The sequence below is a fragment of the Calonectris borealis genome, chromosome 8 (assembly GCF_964195595.1).
Source record: "Calonectris borealis chromosome 8, bCalBor7.hap1.2, whole genome shotgun sequence".
Lineage (NCBI taxonomy): Eukaryota > Metazoa > Chordata > Aves > Procellariiformes > Procellariidae > Calonectris > Calonectris borealis.
In genome coordinates, this window is record NC_134319.1 from 21,726,460 (window position 1) to 21,752,826 (window position 26,367).

Genomic DNA, 26,367 nt, shown 5'->3' on the forward strand with positions numbered 1-26,367 from the left:
GGAAAAAAAGGGGGGGGAAGGAAAAAAAGGGGGGGGAAGGAAAAAAAGGGGGGGGAAGGAAAAAAAGGGGGGGGAAGGAAAAAAAGGGGGGGGAAGGAAAAAAAGGGGGGGGAAGGAAAAAAAGGGGGGGGAAGGAAAAAAAGGGGGGGGAAGGAAAAAAAGGGGGGGGAAGGAAAAAAAGGGGGGGGAAGGAAAAAAAGGGGGGGGAAGGAAAAAAAGGGGGGGGAAGGAAAAAAAGGGGGGGGAAGGAAAAAAAGGGGGGGGAAGGAAAAAAGGGGGGGAAGGAAAAAAGGGGGGGAAGGAAAAAAGGGGGGGAAGGAAAAAAGGGGGGGAAGGAAAAAAGGGGGGGAAGGAAAAAAGGGGGGGAAGGAAAAAAGGGGGGGAAGGAAAAAAGGGGGGGAAGGAAAAAAGAAAAAGGGGGGGAAGGAAAAAAGAAAAAAGGGGGGAAGGAAAAAAGAAAAAAGGGGGGAAGGAAAAAAGAAAAAAGGGGGGAAGGAAAAAAGAGAAAAAGAGGGGAAGGAAAAAAGAGAAAAAGAGGGGAAGGAAAAAAGAGAAAAAGAGGGAAAAAAAAAAAAGTACTGTGGAATGCCACAGAATTCCAAACAAGCCTGTTTTAGCCGCAGTTTCTATCACATCATGTATGTCACACATCAAGCAAGTTGAAAATTGCATTTAACTGCAATCAGGTCCCACATGCATCCTCCTCCATCAGTTGAGCCTCAGTAATAACCCCATGTAAAGTATACAGTAAATAGAAAAGTGTAGGAAGCAACAGTTTAAGTGACTCAGCACACAGGATGCAGGCAGGGATTCCAACAGCCGCTGCAAGCAGCACTGAGGTTAATGCAGCCTTCTCACCAGTGCTGGGCACAGCTCTGCCTCAAAGCAGTAGTAGTCAAAATCCAATTTAATCTTCATCCACATCCTACAGTTAACGAAACTATATAGGGAAAAAACAAAAAAACCTAACATGGAAATCAGACAACTCAAGGAATCTAAATTACAGATGGAAAATTCATGGTTAATTAAAAACCTTACATGCGTGCTTCCCCCCCCCGTTAAAAGAGTTTTTCTAGGGACTCCTGACTCCCACTTCTTCCCCAAGGCAGCAACTGGATTTATATTCCTGACTTAGACTGAAGGGAGTAAAAAGAGCACAAGAAAGTTTGCATGGTTTACAACCTCTAGCCTGCTAAAATGAACTTATCTCCATGAATATTTTTTTTTTCCTACCAGGAGTATTTTAGAAAGCTCTGATGACTTTCAGATGCCACCTTTCATATTTTAAAGCAGCTGTAGGAAGCAATCAGTGCATACAGCCATATTTTTCAAAACTTGAAAACACAGCTGAGAGATACATCCACTCACCTGTACACATGCAATACACCCATTTATAAGCCACAACTGTATAGAAAGAACTCCACAGACATTAAACAGATCAGGACCTAAATACTTAAGCCCTGGATTGCCCCTACAACGCAGTTCTAAATACGTAGCGGGTCTGCTGAAACACTAACGCTCCACCTTTCCAGTCCCACTCTTACCCCACACATCCTCACCAGATGAAATGCGAGTTCACTACCATAATTACCCAAGTTCCTTGTAAACTCTAGAGATAGTATTGCACCACTAACTCCCTGGAGATCTCTTCCCCCTATACAACCTTATTTACAGAAAATTTACAGAAATACCCCCTCCCAGAATTTATGCAATGCCATGACCCCAGAAATCAGGGCTATTGAAATAAAACTATAGCACTTCTGACTGGGGCCTTTTACATGAGTCTAATGTGTACGCTTTGATACAACTGTTCTGCTTTATTGAGGACAAACACACCACTGACTCCACTTATAAATATTAATCTGTTACAGGTAGCAACTGACATGCTCTAAGTATTTGTTGGGTGGACTAATAAAATGGGACATTGTTCTTAATGAGTTTGGTTTTAAGTCAATCTCAAAACACAAATGTTTTTTAGTACTTCTTTCAGTGGCACTCACCGCTGTCAGGTTGCCTTATGCTAGATACAGCACAAGAATGTGGATCTCGCCTATGGCATCAAGACAGATACAGTAAATGATTGAACAGCCTAACTTTTAAAGTACGCTTACTTGTCTGTATTTTTCCCCATCAGAAAAAGGCCTTGCGAGAAAAATGGCTCTTGGATGGCCTTAGTTCTCTCACTCCGAAAGAGCAAGAAGAAATGCAAAAGCAGAATCGGGAGGACCAACAACGGACTCATGAGCTGGAACAAGACATTTTCAGGTAGGGTAGTACCCTCACTCTTCTGTCTGGGTTAAAATGGTCCCTTCTTAAAAGTCCTACCTTATTTTGTAAAAGATTAAAATGTCAGCAAGGGCTAAACATATGCCGTTTGATACACAGAGTAAAGCAATCTTTGTTATATTTTCTGGTCAGCTAGAATTAGAGAATAAACAATACAAGCCTCCATACTATGAATTTTATCAAACTGCACAATAAGTATCTTGCAGTGTATTTGTTTCCCTAATTCCAGATAACCCTTTCATGCTATACTCAATAGATGTAAGCCACAGAATATGGGTTTTGCTCTGAGATAGCAACTGTTGAATCAGAATTTCAAAATAACAGCACGTAGTTTTAAAAGTCCTTCAGTTTCACTAGGTCCTGCACAGCCTTTAATACCTGACTTCTACCATAACACAGCACTTCAGAATAGTACAATCTGCCTAGCCCCATTAGTATCACTTGCCTTATTTTCACTTATCTTCCATGCTGTTTTGTCCTAAATTTATTCCCAGAAGCCTGTTGTAGCAAAGGTCTGTTTCTATCTTTTGTTAGAGATATTCCCACAAATCTCATTGCCTAGTTTCTCCCTACCACATATGGCTAACATCAAATTGCATACAGTCTCACGTACGACTCTTATTTACCATGGACATGACTTTAGGTGCTTATTAGCTGCAGTTAGCCTTTCCCAAATACCACAGGGCTCTGTACACGATCAGCTCCTTCCCTGGGAGAACTGCTACTACTCATTGTAGATGAAAAGATGAAGTGTTCCTGTTTCTTTAGAACCTGGAAAGTTTCATCATCCTTTTTTGAGGCTTCTTCCTCTATTTCAGTTCAATAACATCTTTCTCCATACTCTTCGCTTCCTCTACTGTCCTCCTACACACACTCTTTTGGCAAAGTTGCCACCAAGATTACCTCCTCTGGTTATCTTCCACCCACTTCCCTCCTTACTCCATCTCTCTGACACAAACGATAATTCTCTTGGCCGAGAGGCAGCAGCCTAGTGCTAGTTTGTTCTACAGCTATGGTGACTTCTTGCTTGAAAGCACTTTTCTTAACAGAACAGCTTTTCACGTACTTCCGTGGAATTCTTTGTTGCTGTGGTAGGAGGTAAACACTGTGCTCTAAAAACATCCCAGCAGGTTGCGATTATGAAGACGTGGAAGAGGGGTGCCTACGACAGTGTGATCACCAGAAAAGAGCCGTGTGGGGAAGGACTGGTTCAGGAGCAACAGGGGAGTTGCACTGAGCAAGTAGCTCCCCACCAGCCCATTGGAAGTTCAGCCCTTCTCCAAGCACTGGGAGGATAGACTAGATTTTCAAAGTCCTGTTGACTTTGAGTAAGAGCTGGAGGTTTGGCCGAGATCTCCTTTACACCCTAAGAAATTTGGTGATGGGAGATCTTTAAAACTGCTTCCCCCCTGCCCTCCCCCCCCCTCCTTTTTTTAAGTCTCAGAACCAAGTCAAGAACCGGATTTGGTGTGTGGCTATGCTGGGGGAAGGATGCTTTCATTCTCCTGACATAACCTTTATCTACACTGTTTCCAATTCACTTGATGACACCCAAGTAAAGAACAAGCAATGCTATTATAGTGGAGGTCTGTGAATGTCTATGCCACTAAAAGGGAAAGCTATTGAACTCCTGACATACTGACTGCCTTAAAAATAGTGAAATATTTTAGCAGGAAGTGTACTATATCGCCAGCATCTAAATCTAGTCTGTCATCTCATAAGACACCTTTAGAGTTCTCTGCACCTAAGTCATTTTAATTGAGGTATCTCACAGCAACACTGGCAGCGGGTCCCTCCTGTCCTACCCCTGGGAAGACTTGGAATGCAGGATTAGGACTTAAAAACCTTTCTACAATACTAGTTCAGAGATTTCAGCAAATAGGGTTGATTATTCACATACATAATGTCATTTCCATGTCTCGCAGAATCCTGGGTTTGTAACTACAGTCGTAGAGTCTTTTGATACTATTTTTGTAATTATTATCCTGAATTTGTCATCAGCTCAGTGGCCTTAATTTTTATTTCCTCAGAGACCAAAACTAAACACACATAGTGAGCTTTACTTTTCTGAACATAGCCATATAGACTCTTTTTTTTTAGCGCAACTAGAATTTGTCGCTATTACAAATAGTAAAACAGTAATCCAACTGGAGCTTCAAACTTGAAAAACTCCTTTAATTCATGTAGGTGAATTAGCATCACAGAGGAATATTCCCTCTGCTTTAATTCTAGATTGGATCCAAAAGTTGACAAGAGGTTATAAATTTTAAAGTTTATCTGAATTAGAAGTTTCCAGGCCTTTTAAAAGATGCCCACAGGCATTTAAAGGAAGATTTCTAAATGCATTTGTGCTTTAAGGAGGGAGAAATGAAAGTGCCAAACCTATCATTTGTTCCCGATTGCTTTCTTAAATCATAACATGGATCCTGGAGTAACATCTCAGCCCGTCTCTTTTTTGATAATTACAAGGACTAGATGCAGATTCAGTATGAATAGGAAGATGGCACATTTAGTACTGCATCACATGACCAAGAGCACACATATTATACCAAACAAGGCAGGGGTTCCTCAGCTCGTACACTTGATGTATGCCTGAGCCTGTAACAGCCTAACTATAGAAATGTGCCTGTTACCTTCCCACTAGAATTTTTGCCAGACTTGGTTAACATTCAGCACATACAAAAAAATCCATTTTAGAATTCCTTTCCCATGTAGGTGGGATGCAGGGATGACAGGTTTGTTTTGTTGTTTTGTTGTTGTTGTTTTGTTTTTTTAATAGTTTCTATTTATATGCCTGTATTTAAGAGAAATGTATTAGGTATGAATTATTTTCCTACATAGTTCCAGATTCAGTTAATTACAAGCACAAGTAATGTTTGTATGTCTATATGGCTGACCATAAACCTGCAATTTAAATGCTGATGAAAATGAAATGAAATAAGTTTACTTGCAACTCTAAGCAGTACAGTGGAAAAAGCTGCAATACAGTTTGATTGTAGTTGTTGGCCTTTCTCCTCTTACTAAAAATACTATTCTTTTTCCAAGAATATAAGGCTATTAGTTTTACTACACTTGCTTAACGGAACCTGTGAATGGTTCCTCTTTTATTTTTATATATGCTGCTCTTTCATGGCAATCACTTTTTTTCATGGCGAACTAAGTATTTCCACAGCCATTTGTTGTTAATACCAGTGTTACCAACTAACTCTTCCTGCCTGTGACCTTCTCCTGGGAAGCTCCACCAAATTGCTTCCTCCTTAAAATGATGCCTACTTCTTGTCATATATCTGAAATACTTCAGATTTATTTGTAGTGAAATGAATCAGAGAAATTACACCAGCATAAAAAGAGTAACCGACAAAAAAAGTATAACACAAAATGACACGCTGTCTTCACTCTTACAGTAACAACTTCACAGGTATAATGCATCCTAGAAATGAAAATCAGTACAGAAGTGCTCCTACTTACGTTCCTGAGGACTTAATTCACCATTGCTGAAGTTCTAAAGACAGTTTAGAGGTTTGTAAGGCTTTGATATCAAAAGAAATATTTTCATTACTGATATACTTACACTCATAACCAAACAACCTACACACCTTAGAGTCTTTGGCAGCTTTTATCTTCATGATACACAGACGACTCAGACAAGGACATTTGATTTTATAGATGGAGAATGGAGGCAGAAGAACATACCTGGAGTCATGTGGGAACTTCCCTCTGAACTAGGAATTTAAGCAGGTTTATTCACATTAAGCATCTTTTGCTATAAATTATACTTCCTACCACTCCTCAATAGCTGTCTACAAAGACCTCTAGAAAAACATCCACGCTGCCTTCCAGATATCATTATGTTTTGTTTAGACATACCCAGCCCAGTTTCAAACCAGCCACCAGATACAGAAACCTAGTAATAGAGAGTTCAGTATGAACAAAGTCCACTAAACAGCACAAAATATGCACCGTACAGTACTTGCACAGTGCTTTTGCTATGCCATAGATAGCAGCCAAGCTAACAAAAGCTTGCTTGACTACATATATGTGAAGTCATACCTTTGACCTGCCCTGTAAATCAAAGATTGCTAAACTGATCGTGTAGACACATGTCATGCAGTAACAGTAATATATATTATTGAGAAGCTCAGTAGAATTCTTCCTTCTGGGCACCTGATTATTAAACTTCACTTGATTCAGATAGATTCCGTCCACTCTGATGATTATTCTGCATGGATTTTATCGTCAGTTAAAAAAATCTGAGTCACTTTAAAAACTTTTTCAATGCTCTTAGACCAGTCTTTGTTTCTTTCTGCTGAGAAGAAAATTGCAATTGTAGGCAAATTATTTCCAGTAGTGGCATGGGCTTTCCATCACCCTCCTAAATGGGACTTCTTTTTTGAAACATTCTTTACTTGGGTGTCAAATAGAGGTAGTGTATGTCTGCTATTAAGTTCAGAGTTGAGCATTTTTTGAAAAAAGGGAGAGTTCCATTCTTTGTTATCAACAACAAAATAGTGAACAGCGAGTGGCCTGAACCACCTTGCAAATAGCTGAACGCTCTGGTTACAGACAAAACCAGCATTTACATTTTTGTCCTATTCACCCTCTTTACATGTTAGAAGTTACAGTAAGCATGCCCTTGGTCAGGGTAGAAACTGAATGAAGAATTAGGAGTCCCATCTTCTCATTTAATTTTCAGCAAATAGCACTCATTCTTGATGGAATTAGTTGCTAAACAACATACTTCAAAATGCACAAACAACATCCCAGTTAAGTAAGGTCCATTCAATAGTTTGTAATGAGACACATGAAGGCAGGCTAAGGCTAGATGGAATCCCGGAGCTGCTGAAGCATTTGACTCACCTCAAAACATGTGAGGACTTGCTAAACTGCCTTTTCCTCTCAGTCCAGTATTCTCCAGGGTGGTATCCTCCTATCTGCTTTTCATTCTTAAGCTGTTTATTTTTCTTCTGGGGTGGCAGTGATGCCAACTCCAGCAGATTAGCTGGTGGCCAGCTGCAGTCAAGTATACTCTGTAGAATTTCTTAATTCAGATACTACTTTGACAGAGAAACCTCCAATTTAGTATCTCAGCTTCTAAGGTTCCTTCTTTCATCTACACCTCCATAATACTTATTTCCCCCTCTCCAACAACGAACACTACTCAAGGAGAGAAGGACAAACATCCAAAGGATTGATTTAATACTGTAGCTGTGTCATACTTCCATTTCTCTACAAAACACGGCAGGACCATCAAAAGATAGTTTCTTACAATTGCTACTGTAGCTGCTAGACCCTTTCAAGACAAATACAAACTGTGATGTAACTTAATAAAAATTTCATTGATTTAGAAGTTTCTAAAGATTTAAACACACCAGAAAGATTCTGGCCTAACTTTTCAACTGCACGAAGTCAAAAGGACTTTGATTTCTTTGAACTATACAGATTACATCTTTTAAAAGTTTCCTTTCAACAAATTCCAGCGTGCACACTCACAACATCCTCTGAAAATGAACCATAAAATCTATGTCTATATGCAAGTATGAGTGCACAAGAGATACTTAAAGTCTAGATGCAATTCCCATTACCTGGGTATGAGAATTTTTCCCTAACCCCACTGAGCACTGAATCAGTCCTCTTAATTACCATATGAAGTGGGTATTGGTATGGCTGTGAGAGCATATATAAACTTAAATAATAATTTTCTTGATCTTCCAGATAACTATATGGGGTTTATCATCTTTGATTTATTTGGGGTTGTGTTTTCTCTTTCTCTGTCCCCCCTCCTTTTTTTTTTTGTTTAATACATTTCCAGGAATTTTCCTCCTCTCCTTCCAGTGTTTAGAGTCCAGACTGAAATAAACCCATAGTAAAGGTTAATGATTCTTCAGTTCATTATGCTCCTGTGAGCTTTTAATGATTAATTTTCGCATTATGATAATACTGCAATCAAGTCTCACTTAAAAATACAAAAATTCAATATATTAAACAAATACAATTCTGTAAGAAGTGCACAAATATGGCACATGGTCATTGCATTAGTTTCTTTTATAGCCCTCCAAGAATATTCATCCCCCTCATTATAAAGTTTTTAAATTTTGGCACTATAATCACTACCTTTGAGCAGGGTCCTAAGGGCAGCTTGCAGAGCTCAGGTCCAAAGTGTTAACTGCTTTTTAGTATTTCTTTTAGTTTTTACTTTCATCCTGAATACGTTTTTCTTCACATCTCAGTTCTGAGGTCTGTGATACCTTTGTGTTTCAAAAAAGAGGATATTCTCACTAACAGATAAAAGTCCACATAGTATCCTATTATTGTAGCTCTACAAATCTGAGTTTAAATAGGGCAAGAGCCACAGTGTTATTCAGACTCCTCAAGGAGTCACACAGTAGGAGATAAATAATGCTTCTCTGTGAGCCTGCATTCAATTTTTCTGGTCTGCTTACTTTAAACAGAGGACAGGTTTCTATTATTAATGTTGATTTTGGTGTAATATCATGGATCCTAGCACATACTATAGAATAAGTCAAAACATAAAACAATTTTTTCTATCAGGCTTATAGGCCATCATTACTCTATTTGTAACTTTGGCTCAGATCATCTAGTTGTAACTCTATTCTGACTGATCTCAGCAACTAGTGATATCAGTTGCAGTTGCCTTAAGTCTACAGTCATCAATTTCTGACATGGATTCAAAAACAATGGAAGACATATTTCACCCAAATACGGAAAGTTTTGAAATTTGCTTTTGTTTTTGTTTTTTCCTTTAACTTAAAAGAAGTTCTTCCAAAAACGATCCCAAAAAGAAAAGGTAGATGAACCAGGAGACTGAAGCTATACAGCACTCACCTACAGCATGAGAGATCCAGCTCAAGTCCCACAGTTAAATCTGGACTTGATTCTAGATCTTTATGGAAAAGTGACTTCCCAACTACTATGCTAATAAGGCAAATTTCTATCTAAAAACCAACAAATATGCACTTATGCAGAAAGGAACGGTCTTGACTAGAAAGAGGAAAAAAAATAGGATACGGGATGCTTAAGTCACTGTCTTAGTCACCAGAGAAAAGAATTTGACTGAGATACTTTACCTTAGAGGTGTGCTTTAACCAGGCATAGCTTTCTCCGTCTCTCACATACATAGACATTAGATATTTTATCCTGGACCTTTCTGTCTAGAAGTGTTTTGTCAAACATCACAATACTGAGAAAATAAAAACTCTAATTAGGAAAAAGATGCTTTAAACATTGTACTCAGCTTTAACATGCAAGAAACCGTATAACGTAGATTTAACATATAACAAAAAGGGGAGGGAAAGGGAGCTGTGACCCCTTTTAAATAATGTACAAACCTACAGCAGAAGTCAATAGCCCAAAAGAAAATTTGACTGCTGAGTTTCAATCTCCCTTTTACATAACAATAAAGGTTTTTTAAGAAAATAGTTAGCCCATCAGCCAAGTCTTAAATGGCAAGATACTTCTGTTTTGCACTGCTAAAATCTGATAGAGATAAGTCAATTGCTGGATATGCTGCTGTCTTAGAGAATATTCAAAGTTAGTATATTTGGTATTCATAAGAGGTAGGCTTGTAGTCTTTGTAAAACAAAGCTCTCGCTGACTAGACCTGGCTACAATCAAGGTTCCTCCTCTAAAGACCCTTAAAAATTGTTTCTTAGTGTTAGAAATCTCACCTAATTGCAATCTTAGAAAGTGATTGCTATTAGCGCCTGATGCAACATGTATCACACCTATGTGAACTACCCCAGTTTTCTCTTGCAAATACATTGGTAATACTTATGAGACTATTGCTTGAGCAAACACTGCAAATGTTAACCTTCCTAGCTGCTTGTCCTAGGTGCATTGAACCAGTGTGTCTTACATGACTGCTGTTTTGCTGAAAAGGAATGCTTTCCAGAAACAATATTTCAGGACTTTTCCCAGATAATTAAGTACACAAAAATGCCGATGAGAAACTAAGAAGAACACATGTATGTCTGTAAAAGCCTTAGTACACAGCCCCAAAGAGAAGCCCTTAAAACTTGCTAGTATTTTTAAGTCTGTAGCTACACAAGCTCTGGTCTAGTCTATCAGGAACGCTACAATAACACCCACCCCACATCAGCAATATCTTGCATTTTTAATCAAGATTTTTTCCCCTGAAGAATCAAGCTTCAGGCTGTCAGTCAAGCACTGTTACAGCTGTTTTACCAAAGCAAGGAATTTTGAAATCCCAGAACCCACTTCACAAATGTAAAACCGTGGAGAACTGTCTTGGCATCTTGGAGCTGAACACACACACCCCCGTCAGAAAGCCCCTTCATCACCCTGGGTGTTTATAAATTCTTCATTCTCAATCCCAGACAGACTGGAAAACAACAAAGCTTCAGACTTTAGTCTCCTGAGCATCCTCCCACTCTGCAGGTTGCTTAGTTTTCAAAATCCACACAATTATGAAGTTATCACTTCATAAAAGTAGCCTGCAAAGCACATCACTATTATGATTTCTAGCTGTATTAATTTTCATATTAGAAAATTAGTTAAGAGCTGTTTTATCTACAAAAAGTACTTGTAAATGCCATTACTATTTTACGAAAAAAAAAAAAAAAGTTATACCTGTTCTACCCCTCAGAAATACGAATGCAATTCGACTTCCATGAATAGAGGTGGTTCTTCTGGAATTGTAGTTTCTAGTTATAGAATGACTAGAACTTTCCTCCATGGGGGATTCTCTTGAATACAGTTTGGCTACATATGTTAAAATATAGCGTATGAGGTAATGTACTCTAGCCCTTTAAGTACTAGTTACAAGAACATTCTTCTGACTTTCTTACAACAAAAGAATTTGCTTCTTTTCATAATGTGTACAAGTACACATACAAAAATAAGAGACAAACAAATAAAGTCATAACCCTGGTCTCTGTATACTAGATTCCTACATGTTAATTGCAAGGGAGTAATCACATTTCTTGAGACAATGTAGAAGAGAATTTGCTTAGAGATGAGGAAATGCTGTGCTATATTCCTTATCTACTCCCTCCTGAAAAATAAGTTAATTTCAGCCACTGTTTTCAAAGTAGGCTCAGAAGGAGCCTCATTTTTTTTAAAATGAGAATACCATTTCACAGTGTTTCCTGGTGCATGTGAAATTATAAGCTGATCTCATATTACAGCAAAATTTGTCAAGGTAAGTAGAACCAGCCCCACTAATGTCCATATTCACAATGTATTGAATCTGCAATGTTGTTGTCTACCTGGTATTAAATCAAAGGGAATTATGATTGCAGACTGGAGAAGGAAATTGAGGTTCTGGAAAGAGAGGAAATGGAAATCTCAGCTAAGGAAGCAGCAATTTTAAAGAAACTTAAGACTGTTGAGAAAACAACAGAAGACATAATAAAGGTCAGTACCAAATTACTCCAGAAGTAGAATTCATTACTCATTCATCATAATAACAAGGGAAAGAGGAACTAGCTGGATCCTGTGAGTGGTCGTGAGCTTTTGTCTAAAGTGACAGTAGTTCAAATACAAGAGGGGTCAAGATGTTATACTGTTCAAGTGCCCAAATGTCTCCATTCACTTGTTTGTGGGGGTGGGGGAGCAATTCCTATCATTACTCATCTATAGCACATCTCAAAAAGATAGCACTGCCACTGACCCCAACCAGCAACTTTGCATCTCAGCCAGAGACAGACCTAACAGGTACGGAGGCTGACGTATTCATACTCCTTCAGGTGATGTGCCCAGCTAAACCGCATCATGCTTTCCCCCAAGTCCTTGAGAGAGGTTACAGTGAAACATGACAATATTATCAGTCATTAGTCTTTGTCAAAAGGTCATTTTGATATTTGAAAATCATCTTAAACCGTCTCCAAAAATATAGTGATGAAACTAAACTTCAGTTCTCCAGTTCTTCTTACACACACACACACTCTCTCTCTCTCTCTCTCTCTCTCTCTCTCTCTCTCTAAAGATACGCAGGGAGATAAGCACAACAAAGTAGAGCCTTTGAAAATCTTTGAAGCCAACCAGCTTGGGCCACAGTGTGAGGCTGTGTCAATGATTAACACTTTGTAATGTCCTGTCCTTCCCTGTGTGACTTGGAATCACGTTGGCAAAAAAGACCAGAAAAATTTCAGTTTCTCCCTTGCCATGCTCCAACTGAGCAGGTTCCACTTTTAGCCCCTTCAAAGTATGAAGCCATGCAGACAAAAAGTTTAAACTGTCAGGTAAAGCAAAGCACTGTCTAGTTAACATCTTAAAACTGACTAATCACATTTATTGTTAATGGTTCTCTTTCCTAGTCTGTGAAGACTGAAAAAGCAGGAGTTGAAAGAGGTATGTTTAGTAAAAAAAAAAAAAAAATTTTTAAAAAGGTTCTTGTAGGAGTCAGTGAAAACATACTAAATGCTTTGTGGATTTTCTTTACTCAGAAGCAGCAGACTACATATACGCCAGCATACCTGACCTTCCCAAGTATTTCAGGCCTTCAGCACTGAAAAGTACAGCACATGCTGCCACCGATGATGAAGAAAAGAGAAAAGGTACTGCTTATTAGTAACTCCAAAGGGTGTCCACATGTGCAAAGACTTCCTATAAATTGAATCTAATACACTTTAAGGGAAGGATAAACATTACAGATATGGGACAATGTTGTTCTCAAATAAGCTGCATTATGTTATCAGCGAGGTCATCAAAACTGAGAGGTGGGACACTGGCATAAGGTATGTGCCACTGAGAATAAGGATCTCAATTTTTTCAACATTGACACTTCTTTCCAGCACTTCATTCCTCTACCTAGCATAACTTTAAGTAGCTCCTCCCTTCATATCATACATTTCACATTTTCTATCCACACTTACACCTACTGGGCAGGCAGCAGTAATCTGGTTATTTCCCAACTACTACAAAGCCTCTTAACCCTTCCGAGTGCCCAAGACTCTTTAGTTTTGTAGCATGTTGAGCTCTTTCACCTACTATTGTCCAGCACAACACCAGGGGCCAAGGTTAAATCTGGCTGACTCAGTCAATCAGGTAACGAAAACTGGCTCCTCAACAGCTTATTCTTCCTCACAGAATTAGATCCAAACAAAAATATTTTTTTCCACTTCAAGTTTTGACAGGGTGGAAGGGGGCATTCAAAATGAGAATCCAATATATTAATTATGTATGTGATAATTTTGCATATTTGATAATTCATTCTGACAGTCATTCTCTATCACTGTCAGAACTCTTCCATAATGTTTCTTGCAGCTGCTGCATTATCAGTTTAAGCACTTGTTTCTTTCAACAGCATTGTTTGCCATGGAAATTAAAGTTGAAAAAGACATGAAGACAGGAGAAAACACAGTGTTATCAACAATACCTCTTCCCTCAAAGGAGTTTAAGGAGACAGGAATTAAAGTCTATGATGATGGCAGGAAGTCAGTCTATGCAGTATCCTCAAATGGCAGCACAACACAAAATGGGATGGATGAACTTGCTCCTATTGAGGTGGAGGACCTGCTACGGCAGGCAACTGAAAAAAATTCCCAGTCTCCCACAGAGTATCATGAGCCTGTGTTTGCAAACAAATTTTGCAGGCCAGTGACTCCTCAGAAAGATAAATTAGTCCCCGGACCAAAACCAGAAGACACTCACAGAAGAGAGATGAATGGACTTAGCAATCATCAGACAGAATTCTCCTCCAAAACAGAGCCCTTTATGCAGCAACGTAAAGAGAATGGGCTTGATCTTCCAAAGGCAATACAGCCACAGTCTCCCTCTCCAGTACTTTCCCATTCAGAGAAGAAAGTGCACACTAATCCTGAGAACAGAATGATACATAATGAAGAAAGAAAAGCTGCACATGAGGAATTAAAACCTTACCAGAATACAAGAGAAAGACATAATGAGACAAGGTTTTTAAGTGCCTGCCATCTTAATGAAACATCCCCTGCACCTCAAGATGAGGAAGATGTTCAATACAGCATTGTCCAAGCTGTACCATGTTACGTGGATGATTCGGAACCAGTAACAATGATTTTCATGGGTTATCAGCGTATTGATGACGACTATGCAGAAGCAGACCAAAAGCTGTCACGATACGATGGGGTTATCCACGCAGAATTAGTTATCATTGATGACGATGATGAAGACGACAGCAAATCTGAGAAACCAGCATATCATCCCATAGGCCACTACAGTCAGGTTTATCAGCCACCGAGTAGGAAAATCACAGAAGTCCCACAGACGAACCCTGTGAGCAGTCTGGGTGCAAGCCTGAACAAGATACCCCACAAAAATTCCATCTCCCTGCGAGAACAAGAGGAACGCTTAAGCTCACCGACACACCGTGCTCACCTTCATGACCAGGTATCTGGAGACGGTACCGAAGATCCCTCACTAGCAGGTAACAGAAAAGGAAAATCATGTCACTGCTGTTCGTTCATGTAGCAAACAGATACTACTCTTATCTGCTAGCAACTGTTCCACTTTACTGTTTGGATTGTTTCATGGACTAATACACAATTACTAATCATTTCTTTCCTCGTTTGTTAACAAACACCAATCTGCATTTTGGTACTGTTGAATTATTTAATCTTCAGCAATGCACTAGTTACCATATCAAAATTTGGAAAATAAACTATCTCAGAACAGCCATTTCTGTAACCTTCAAAGATTAAAAGTGGTTCTCTTTCAAATGACAATTAGAAGTGCCATTAATGCTACCTCAATTAGCAGAATTAGTTTTCATTTCTACCAGGTAACTAACAGCATTGCTTCTTAACACTGTCTCCTCGCTGGAATGTTTTTGTGCCCATCTGCATTCTAACTACTTCCTAGATAATCCAAATTGCTCCTTAAATCAGAAAGACTGTTTAATAACCAGCTTTACTTTGCATTTCATTTTTCTGGAATCAGCATTGCCAACCTTGCCTTGACAGTGTTTATGCAAGTTTTAACATTTTTTGTTAACCTGAGTTAGATATTTTTATAGCCTCTGAAAGACAATGAAACAGTTTTCATCACTACATGTGGTTAGTCCATATAGTCCATAGTGTTATTTTTTTAACACTTTTATATTCTATTAATACTCAAGGTCTCTATTTCTTACTATAAAGTTTTATAATAGAAGGTTGAAAGAACAATAGCAAGATCTTCGAGAAACACAGAAAGCTCTTCTTTCTGATTTTGTTGCACTTTAACGCACACAATTAAACTGCATTTAAGTATATTTACTGAGCAGCAGATTTCAGACAGCAGCCACATTGCACTTCAAGGAAAGAATACTGTGCTTGAATTACAGGAAGATCAGGGGTCCTGATCCCACATTCTCTCCCTGCTCCTCTTCCAGATCCCACATTCTCTCCCTGCTCCTCTTCTAGACTATGTTCTAAATAATTTTGCAATTTGGCAGCAAAAGCCTAAGCATAAAGCTGCATTGGCAGCCCAGCATTTCTTTACAATACAGGTAAAGCCAGGAGAGAGGGTGGTCATTGGATCACAGGAGAGTTTCAGGTATTTTTGTATCAGTATGCACCGATTGGGAAGAGCTGTTCAGTAAATAATCCTCTCAGTTTATAGATGTATCAACCTTGTGCAGTCATGCACAAAACAGCCTGAAATATTCCAGCAGTGGGGCCCAGCCTTTCTGATCAATGAGGCCACTGCACTTTTCTATCACTTGAGATGACCTTTGCTTCTCTCAAGCACCCATCCTGCCATCTATGCACCTCCCTGTGTCCTCCAGGACCAAAGGCTGCTGCCAGCAACTCTTATGCCAGCAATGAAAAGCAGAAGTAGCTGGTACAGGCAAGATAAACCACTCCAGCAACTGCTCCAGCTCATTATATTTTGGGGGTAGTCCCTTAATTCCCCCATCACATATGTATAGGCATATAATGGAGAAGAAACACTCACCCACCCACCCACCAGCTGGTTGCTACCGAAACCATTCATTCATTCTACTGCATGAGTGCTCCTGAACAGATCCTGGGAAAGAGGTTTCCAAGAACTAACTATGAGCTGGCAGTACCATTCAGGTGGGCCATACACAGGCCATGAGATGTTAGCTGAGCACCTCTATCTGTAACAATCTTTGCTTATTTTTGTCTCCGGAAAGAAGGGTCTGAAACGTCTTCATTTTTCCCTGCCACTCATAGACACTCTCCGAACAATCTAGGTTCTCTCTCTTTTGAAGTTAGTAGAAAACAAACACTGAATTTCAGAGAAGGGGGTAAGTAAATCTAGCAAAGACATTTGAGAATCTGTTCTGTTAATCTGTATTTGGTCTTACCCATTTACTTACAAATACTCTATCAAGGAGAAAATAGCCAATTAGGAAAAAACTGGTCCCAATTAAATTAAAAGCAGTTTGGCAACTGCCTCAAAAATACACCCCAACAGTCAGCACTGCCTCCAAGTGAGTGTCTTAAGTGCCCAGTAGAATTTGGAACTAAGCCATATTCCTCTTCATCCCTCCACCTATTTATTGCCACTCCCTGGGACATTTTGATCAGTGGAAAAAGCCAGGAAGTGACTCAATTTTTCCCAAGCAGTCCTATAATCCTACTGTAACTTCTAAAAAAGGAAACAAAACCAGGAAAGACTCTTAAATCTAGAACAATGTATTACACAGACCTGTTTCTTAAGGAAATAAATTGTTTTCAAAGCAGCCACTGATGCCCAGCCTAGCAGATTCACCCTAAACACCACCAAAGAAAAGAGGGGAGTCATAATTATTTTTGGTACCTCATCATTCATTACTAAAACAACAAACCATACAACAGAAAAAAATAACCCTTTCTGAAATGAAAGTTTTGGTAGGCAATTGCAGCATTTGAACATTAAACAGGCACTAAGGACAGGTTGGGCGGGAGTGTTGATCTGCTCGAGGGTAGGAAGGCTCTGCAGAGGGACCTGGACAGGCTGGATCGATGGGCCAAGGCCAACTGTATGAGGTTCAACAAGGTTTGGGTCACAACAACCCCAATAAAATACTACAGGCTTGGGGAAGAGTGGCTGGAAAGCTGCCCAGAGGAAAAGGACCTGGGGGTGTTGGTTGACAGCCGGCTGAACATGAGCCGGCAGTGTGCCCAGGTGGCCAAGAAGGCCAATAGCATCCTGGCCTGTATCAGAAACAGTGTGGCCAGCAGGACTAGGGAAGTGATCGTCTCCCTGTACCTAGCACTGGTGAGGCCGCACCTCGAATACTGTGTTCAGTTTTGGGCCCCTCACTACAAGAAGGACATTGAGGTGCTGGAGCGTGTCCAGAGAAGGGCAACAAAGCTGGTGAAGGGTCTGGAGCACAAGTCTTATGAGGGGAAGCTGAGGGAACTGGGGTTGTTTAGCCTGGAGAATGAACGAAATGGAGAATAGTGGAATGATTAAGGAAAGGAAAAACTGAAGCTGAATAGGCAGTAAAACCTACTGACTGTAGAACAGGCTCTCATGGGTCATGGAGGTCCAAGACTTTTGGCAGATAGCTAGTCTAGATGAGCTAATTTTTTTCCTTACCACTGGAAGCTGTGCAGCCTTCAAAAAACACAATGGAGACTTAGCTCCATTTGCGTTGAAGAAAGTAATGTACAAAAAAGTGTTTTAATAGCGAAAGATTCATGCAAACCACCTGGTTTCTGTAACACATAGAGCAAGACAAAAACGGACTATTGGCTGTAAGTGAAGCATCAGACTGATTGTGCTGTCAAACCACAACCAGGACTTGAATCCTTCAGAATTCCTTGGTCTGCAAACAGTACACAGGGTCTTTGTAAGAGCTAAGGTTAACATCAGTGACCCTATAATATAAAGTTACACTCAGATGCTTCTATGATTTGCAACAACTTCAGCATTCAAAACATAACTCAAGTTGGACATTTGCTGACATGCATAAATCAAGCAAACAGCTGCTTTGACCCTCTGTGTCTCAGTACAGAGATATATGCAGGATGAAGGAACGAGACATGCTATTTTGGGTGACTCTTCAAACTAACAGGTCAGAGGGCTGGAGATTACTCCCACTGCATTCTCAGATCAACTATGTGGTGCGGGGAGGCTCTTACATATCAAACAACAGTATTATATTGCTGTTCTAAAAATAACCTTAACATTTAATCATCTGCCCTGCACTGTCACCTTCAAACTAACCCACATTACACCCAGTTACAGACAATAGCCATACTGATGTTTACACAGATAATAAGTTACTCCGTCAGACTCAAATCAGGAATATGACTAACTCCCGCTCTGACTCACTACACCAGGAAGAGAGGAAAGTTTTTTGCGAACACCAACACAAAAGAAAAAGGCTTCCAAACAGTTACAGCTCCCACTGAGGAATTTAGTTTAAACAAAGAGTTCGTTTAACTGTTCATGCATGCTTTTAATCTGTCAGCATCTAGTCAAGGACAATATCATCTGTCTGCCATGCCTTAGTGAAGGTAACAGAAACAAAACAGTTAGGAGAAGAGCTGTGCTAATTTTCAAATAGTGATAATGAAATAATTTCTTAATATATTTGCTTTATTGCAAAATTACCAGAACTAATGCCTTCTACTGATTTCTTTTTGTAATACTAAAACAATGCTTATTCTGCTGGATTAACCACCGGAGGTACGTGTATTCTTCATTTTTCTAAATAAGGAGATTTAGCATCAGAAATGGAAAGTTAGTCTTGAAATACAATGGCTTTGTTTGTTTTCTTTTTTTCAGCTCTGAGGATGAGAATGGCAAAGCTGGGGAAAAAGGTGATTTAACAGCTGTAATGACATGGAAATAAAATTTGCTACTCAGAGTAAAGCTAAGAAGAGTTTCTTCAACACACATTTTCTGGATCATAATGCTTGTTTTGCTCCTCTGTTTTACGCATCTGGGTTATTTTGCCCTCTACATAATCCAATGGACTTTAACAGACTTTTAGATTTGACCAACTGCCACATACACACAAATTACATCCTGGATTTTGCTGAAAGTAGTGGAAAGTTACCCAAGACCATAAATGCAGCATATATCCAAGTATCAAGACACGTGCGTACCTGTTCCCACAATCAGGAATATGTTGTTGCTATATACACAGAGCAGATAAACACCCATCTCCACAGGACATTGTTTCACTTCAAAGTGTGCCAATCTACCTGATTTTGATCGAAGATGCTGTCCCAGCATTTTTCTGGTAAAAGCATTGGTTAATAAAAAACTAAACATGAGAGATAGGAGCAGGAAGAAATGTAAATATAAAAGCTGGTTTCCAAGCATACCACCTTGGCCAAAATTTAAAGCATTCCTTTTTAAGTGACAGCAAAACAAATCAAAAATAGTAAAGTCAGCCTTTAAATATTCAGCCACCTTCTAGAACTCCACAGTCCACCCACCCTTCTATTTTACATATGACAGTATAGCCATTCTTAGGCCCTGCTCCCTTCCCCATGCCACATACATGCTGTCCGCCCATAATCTCACAGATTGATCCTGTGCATAACACTATGAACCACCTGACCTCCCAAGCAAGGTTTCACCTCCTGGCTTGCTCAGAAAGCCCTGCTTTTCCAGGAATCTGGTTCCAGGCAGGTAGTGCCTGTCCATCAAAAAAAAAAAAAACAAACCACCCAAAAAAACCCTGCTTAGTATAGAGGTTTCAGTTGGCCAGGGAGCTAAAATTAGTGCAAGCCTCCCATCAGAAATACCGAGTTGCCAATGGCTTGTCCTGCAGCTGCAAAAGGTCTGTTACAGTTGCAGCCACTGTTGGGCACAGCAAGGTCCAAGGCTCTCACCAAGGAACAGGTTCTTTCCACGAGAGAAGAGCTAAGGGCCCTTAAAGCAGCCATAACATACAATTACACCTAGAAAAGTCACATGCAAGTCAGATTTTTCCAGTACATAGCTCTTGGGGGGGGAAAAAGTGCCTCATAGCACTACATTCTTATATTCAAATCAGTATGATAGCTTATTTTGCCAGGTCTTAGCCTGGTTTGAATCACTAAACAGATAAAGTTCAAGTTGTGTTATTCTAATACAGCTGACTCAAATTATGCATCAGCAAAAAAAAAAACCAAAACGTAACTTTTTTGCTGGTATTCCTCGTTTCAAAGCAAGAAACTGAAGCTACTACCTCATACTGAGGCACAATGGTAGTAATAAGCTGAATTGTAGCCTCTAAACCCTTGGTGGCTCCCAGTCTGAAGTGGGTAATATTCTCAAATTTTAGGACTTGTCAGAGATGGTTACCTGGAGAGTGGAATAATAGATAAGAACAAATAAATTTAACTATATTAAACTTCCTCTATGTCTATCCTGGGATTTTTGATTGTTTTTTATAGTGTTGTTTTCTATTCCGGGGGTTTTGTTTGGTTTTTATAGTGTTTTTTTTTCCTTATGTTTCTCCTGTTATTTGTTGGTTCTGAGAGCAGCAGAGGGAGTTACCTTCAACTCCTTTTTTTTTTCCCTTTCATTTTTACATCTTCTCAAAGGGTCTTAACAGGATACACCAAAAAGTGAGAGAGTAGGAGAGTGATATGAAGCAGTTTTTGTAACAGCAGCAGATTGCTACGGACACTCATCCCCTGCCTTCCCCAATAATCTGTGCTATCAAATTTAAATGATCTGGAAAAGGAGGCAAAAATGCTGCTGCCAACAAAGTATTATTCAAAGTAGATTAAAAGAAAGGAGACTGAAGACAGACTTCACAATAGTGAATGCATAGTGAAATTCATTACCAATACATGAAAAGTAACTTAAAAAAAATAGCAATAACCCTAATCACACAGAGCACGAGAAGTAGCTATTAAGTTGGTGTTATGAACCTCTTGGCTAGGAAGCAAAACACCTTGGCATTATTTTAGATAGTCCTCTGAAAATATCAACTCCATGCTCAGAAGCCATGAAAATGAAGACAGCTTTAGGACTCATTAGGGAAGGCATGGAAAACAAATCAAAACACAACTGTGGCATAGCACTTCATATTTACAACTTGAGAAGAGTTTGGTCACCCCATCTCTGAAGAGACAAATAGAGAAGGGTAATGAAGATTATCAGAAGTGCGAAATGGCTAAACACAGCAGCAGTCATACACGGAAAAAGACAGTAAGGCACAGACATGAGAGGCCTAGAGAACTATGATAAAGGCAGGAAGGTAAAAACAAAATACAGGTCATTAAACAATGGCATCAAGAAGCAGACTTAAAACAAAAACAAGAAGCACTTTCTCTCAGTGACTAATTAAATAGGAGGACAAAAGCATTAACAGATTTTTTTTTTTTTAATAATTCATTGTACACTTCATAAATAAAATTCAATCACTACGAGAGTCCATGGTCCAGCTGAAGTTTCTAGCTTAGGAAATCCTTGCACAGATTCTGGCAAGTAGCAAAGAAATCTTGCTGGGAAGAGAAAGTATCACTGCAGTCTTGTTATGTCTCTTGCTCTAAGCACTCATTACTACCACTTCTAGAGATAATACTAGACTCAGTAGATCTCTGCTTGGCCACATGGCAATTCTGATGTCGCGTATATTAAAACTATTCCGTTTGTGCCAGATGAATCTGAACTGTCCCCACAGTAATACACTAGCTATGTAGCAGCATGAGTATCAGATCATAAATTTGGAGGAACAGAGACACAAGATGGAGCATTCAAGAGCTGTGTGCTTCTGGGAAGCAGGGATATTCATCATCTGAACGCTGCAGCCCAGAGCTTTCCTACATCCCATATCATCAAGAACAGAATTACAAGAAGGTAAGTCACCTTTTTCACGTCAGTACAGATGCCATGCAAAATTCCAATTCATCATTAAAGCCAAATGATTTCTAAGGTCCAGCAAGACAAAAGTCTCTCTGAAGCAAAGCCAAAGCTGGAATCCCTCTTAGTGCAGTATCATTTCTCCAGGATGACTATCATAGATACCTGTTCAGTGCGACACAGATGTTCAGCTTTTGAGGTTTGCAATATGGAAAGTCACTTTTGCATAGCACAAGGAAAACCACCAGAAGCTATACAGTGGTTGAATTAACTCATGTATGAGCCAAAACAGATGGTACCAAGCATGTTCTGAAGCACTTGTCCTGCGCCAATTCTGCCGCGCCACTCCCTCAGGTAAGTGAATGCAACAGCTCCCCTCTTCACACATACCCCTTAGAGAAGCTGGGATCAGAATGATGTGAGCAATGAATTTCTCAGAATTACTAGCAGATCATCCCTCTTAACCATCCTTCTATTCACTTGGAGTCTTTCTTACTTCAGCCTGCACTGAAGGTCTAAAATCACTGAGATATTAACTTCTGCATTGAAATGCAGAAGACTGCAGTTTTTACTTCGATGATTGCCATTCATCTTAAGTTGTTTGGAAAGGGATGTACCCACATAGAACACAGTTTACACACATGACAAAAGAAAACAGGCTGTAACTGTTCAAGCAAAAGCTTAAGCATAGACATCAAGTAAACACCCATTTCATAATGTCTATCTGTATGAACTGGCTTGAATTTAAAGATCGAGTTTCTTAATAAAGCTTGAGAATCTTTTTGATTAGTTCATCTAGGAACGCTTCCCGTTTTGGACATCCTTTAAAAGTCTCAACCTCTTACTGACAAATTAAAGCAAGCAAGCAAAATAAAAATGCTGTTATTTGAACAAGAGCGCCACGTAGCGTTACAAACCGTGATGGAAAACAAAAGGCAGGCCATCTCTCTCTAGCCTTCTCAAACCTGGGTAAAGGAAAAAAATGGGCATCATTACACTGAATATGGGCAACATTGCACTCTCCATCTTTTTCGACAAAACAGAAAACAGTGTAGCGTTCAGTGTAAGAAAGAGAAACAAAGCACACCTTTTCTTAGTTCATTCTGCAGTCTGCATGTCAGCTAGCAAAAAAATTATTCCAAGTGAAGCAAAGTAGCAGTGAATTCCATTGCATTTGAGCTATCTGCATCAGTTAGTTTTTGTTCAAAACATATGCAAGAAACATGATTTGTAGTTAAGTCAAGAGAAGATGACCAGTATTTGGAGGCTGCACTTAAAAACTCAATCAAAACAGTAACCTACTTGTTGTGAGACTGATCACAAGTTTCTACTTGACTGGGAGTAGAGTACTGTCTAGAAGAATCCAAAAAGAAATATGCTAATGATGATTTGTCATCACAAGTTTAATCTGAGAGTAAAAAAGAACACTGAAACCTTCTTGATCTCTTCTTGTGAAGAAGTTTTCTTGACTTCAGTGGGATTCATTTACGGAGCAAAGTAATGGGAATTTTCTTCTATACAATATTTTATCATTCAAGAAGAAAAAAAAAAAAAACAAACAACAGCAGCCACCAGTGCCTCTAGAACCAAACTGCCTGTCACCTATTTTCCTGCTGATATCAAACACTTCCATGGACTTTTTTCTTCTTTTTTTTCAAAGGAGTATACCAGAAATTTTGGAAGTCATTAGAATACAATGACACATTGCCTCCTCTTACTAGTCATGCAGGAAGAAGGCAGGGGTGGTGGCGTGAACAAATGTTGCACAAAATTAACAAGTCTTTCCATCAAATAAGTTACAATACTGCACATAAGGCCTCACATAAGAAACAATGCAATATTGCTAGCACTGGGAAGGAACAAATTATCCAAAGAGCAACTGACAATTTTGCCAACTTTAAAGCTGTATGAGATGTGGAACAAGAATTTTTTTTTTTCTTCCTCTTCTTCTTGGGGAAAAGAAACTCTGCATTACAGAGAGAAACTATTTTAACATTCAATTTCAAGAAGAGTTTCTACAGGAAGCATTTAGATAGCTTTAATTTACAAAACAACATCTACAAAGAAAACAGACAATCCATTTTACTGCTAGGCAAGACTATTCTTTTCTAGTTTCTATTTAATAGTGTTTTCACCTTACTAAAAGAGACAAAAACTTTTATTAAGATATTTACATTCATGTTTTAAAAACCCTGTGTTCATTGTCACATGCAAATGAAACAACACACAGTACAGCTATTGTATTACAGAAAGAATCCGGCATTGACTTTAATTTTAAAAGCCATCAATTGTGCCTAGGTTGAGAGATTTTCTTCTATAAACTCATGGTATACAAAAGAGTTCCCCAAAACTTTAGCACTAGATGAGCCTGTGATTCCCAGGCTTTTGAGATCAGAGTTCTCTAAAAAACCCATAAACCCACACAATTAGCCATATACTTCTTGCCCTTCAGCCTGGGTTCTGCCATATTTCTTCATAGTCCCCCTTTCCCAATCTGCACATCACTTTTCCAGCTTCCAGGAGGAAAGGGGATGATTCAACTTACACTCACTTGCATTCTGCTGCTGCTGCCGCTGATGAACCCCAGCTCTATAAATGCTCTTATGGCTAAACCAGTTATTTGAGCAGTGAAAAAGATCACTGACTACAAACTTGTAGCTTTCTGAATATAACTTGTCCCTGCAATGGGCTGCATTGTGGATTTGGGGAGATGGAGGAAGAGAAAGAAATAGACAGCTCTAGTAAATGGAGAGAACCACTACCTCACCCACATGTATGAGTATTTCAGAGCTGGCCATCAGGTAGTAGAGAGATGTTGCTATAATAGTCTATACCAAGCCAGGCCTCACTATTTACTTTTCTATCCAATACTCCTACACCTTTATTCCCAGCTAGCTTAGTAGCCTGAGGCTGAAGACATATTTTGAAGTGTTACAACTAAAAATCAATACTTTCCAGTATCAAAAATCAAGAAGTGTGGAAGCAAACTGTTCAGAGCTGCAAAAAACAAATGCTAAGCACTGTACTGCGTGGCATATTAAGGGTTCATTTCTGAGATGCCATTTCAAGAGTATCCTTCCATGCTTAGGCAAACCACGAACAAAAAAAGTTAAACATTATAGTCTCTTTCCATTCCCTGTACCTAGTTCATATATATAGACAAATATTTTGTTGACTAAAAAAAAACGCCCTCCCATATTCTTATAAAGACAATTCTGTCTCCTAGATATGCCAGCTCAAAGGATCTCACTTAACATTAACAGAAGCTGCTTTTCCTGAAGTCAAACCAACTCCTAATCCACATTTTGCTCAATAGTGCAAATACAACTGCAACATTCCTGAGCAAGTATTTTCACTTCCATTTAAGCATCAAGTGGCATAAATCCTTCTTATTCTCACAGAAAAGTAATTCAGAAGCCACAAGCAACCAAAGACAGCAAAACACAGATATCCATACACACAGGTAGGTTCTTCCTGTTTGAGTTTTGGATAAGTACAACTGGTTTTAACGCACTTATATTGCAAACATGTTTTCTCTTTATGGTTTAGAAGCACTGAGGTGGACGGGACAGGACAGTATTTTAAGCGAGGCAAAAGGTGGTTTTACTGAAGTTCCCAAACCCATATGCTTGTGTAAGCGTACTGCTCTTAGAGCAGAAAGAATATTTTTTGCATTTAACTGCAAAGATAGACAACAGATTTAGGTCATGCATCAACCTTCAGTTGTGACAGTTTTTCACCAAGATTTTTTTTTTTTAATGCACAAAACTGTCATGAGCAGGAAGTTGTCACATCACATGCCATTAGAACACAGTAAAGTTGAACTCTGGATCAATCTTTCCAGTTTTCCCAATAATATTAACAAAAGGTTTAGAGAACTGACTATCAAAACAGCATTTTCAGCACATCTTCTCAGTCTTCTTAACCTATAAGCTTCAACCAAGTTAATTACTGCACTTAAAAAAGAGACTTCATTCCTTACTCAGGCAAAGACTCCCATCAAAAGTCCCATCAGAAGACAGGTTTTGCAGGACTGCAGCATCCTTCTATAGATTTGAATTCAAGTTCTCCCTAACACCAAGCATGACGCACATGTGCTATTATTCTTCAATTACATCTTCAGGGAGGTGTTGAGGGAAAGTTGTAATAGAAAGCATTCCTTGCAGGTTTTTCAACTGCACAATATTTCATCGCAAAATTCTCAATGACTTATTTCATATTTGGTTGATTGCTGCCAGGAAGGCAGTGAGGAATACTATATTTCCACAGACATAGATGGTTAACACAATCTGTTTAAACAGACGACCCTGCAAGAGAAGGGGAAGAAAAGCCATAGAAGTGTCAATCTCTTTATTGGTTTAAACAAAGAACCATCCC

At 39.2% G+C, this 26,367-nt stretch overlaps 2 protein-coding genes across 9 annotated transcripts in view; one reads left to right on the top strand and one right to left on the bottom strand.

The window, feature by feature from the left end:
* PALMD (palmdelphin) overlaps nucleotides 1-25,008 on the top strand; it is a 61,705-nt gene extending 36,697 nt beyond the window's left edge. Inside the window, exons 4-9 of the mRNA XM_075156382.1 lie at nucleotides 2,135-2,265; nucleotides 11,565-11,679; nucleotides 12,582-12,615; nucleotides 12,711-12,821; nucleotides 13,571-14,668; nucleotides 18,970-25,008. Coding sequence (XP_075012483.1) covers nucleotides 2,135-2,265; nucleotides 11,565-11,679; nucleotides 12,582-12,615; nucleotides 12,711-12,821; nucleotides 13,571-14,668; nucleotides 18,970-19,013 — 1,533 coding nt within the window. The 3' untranslated portion in view covers nucleotides 19,014-25,008. The remainder of the gene's footprint in view (nucleotides 1-2,134; nucleotides 2,266-11,564; nucleotides 11,680-12,581; nucleotides 12,616-12,710; nucleotides 12,822-13,570; nucleotides 14,669-18,969) is intronic.
* FRRS1 (ferric chelate reductase 1) overlaps nucleotides 1-26,367 on the bottom strand; it is a 99,197-nt gene that overhangs the window by 43,962 nt on the left and 28,868 nt on the right. For 5 of the 8 annotated variants that reach the window (XM_075156368.1, XM_075156373.1, XM_075156367.1 and 2 more), the window contains one exon: nucleotides 23,379-26,297. The exons of 2 other annotated variants lie outside the window; for them this stretch is intronic. In XM_075156368.1, the coding sequence (XP_075012469.1) occupies nucleotides 26,205-26,297 (93 nt within the window). In that variant the 3' untranslated portion in view covers nucleotides 23,379-26,204. Of the gene's footprint in view, nucleotides 1-1,050; nucleotides 8,134-8,397; nucleotides 12,225-12,254; nucleotides 26,298-26,367 lie in introns of those variants that run through there. One more of the 8 variants, XR_012674513.1, reaches the window with a different exon arrangement.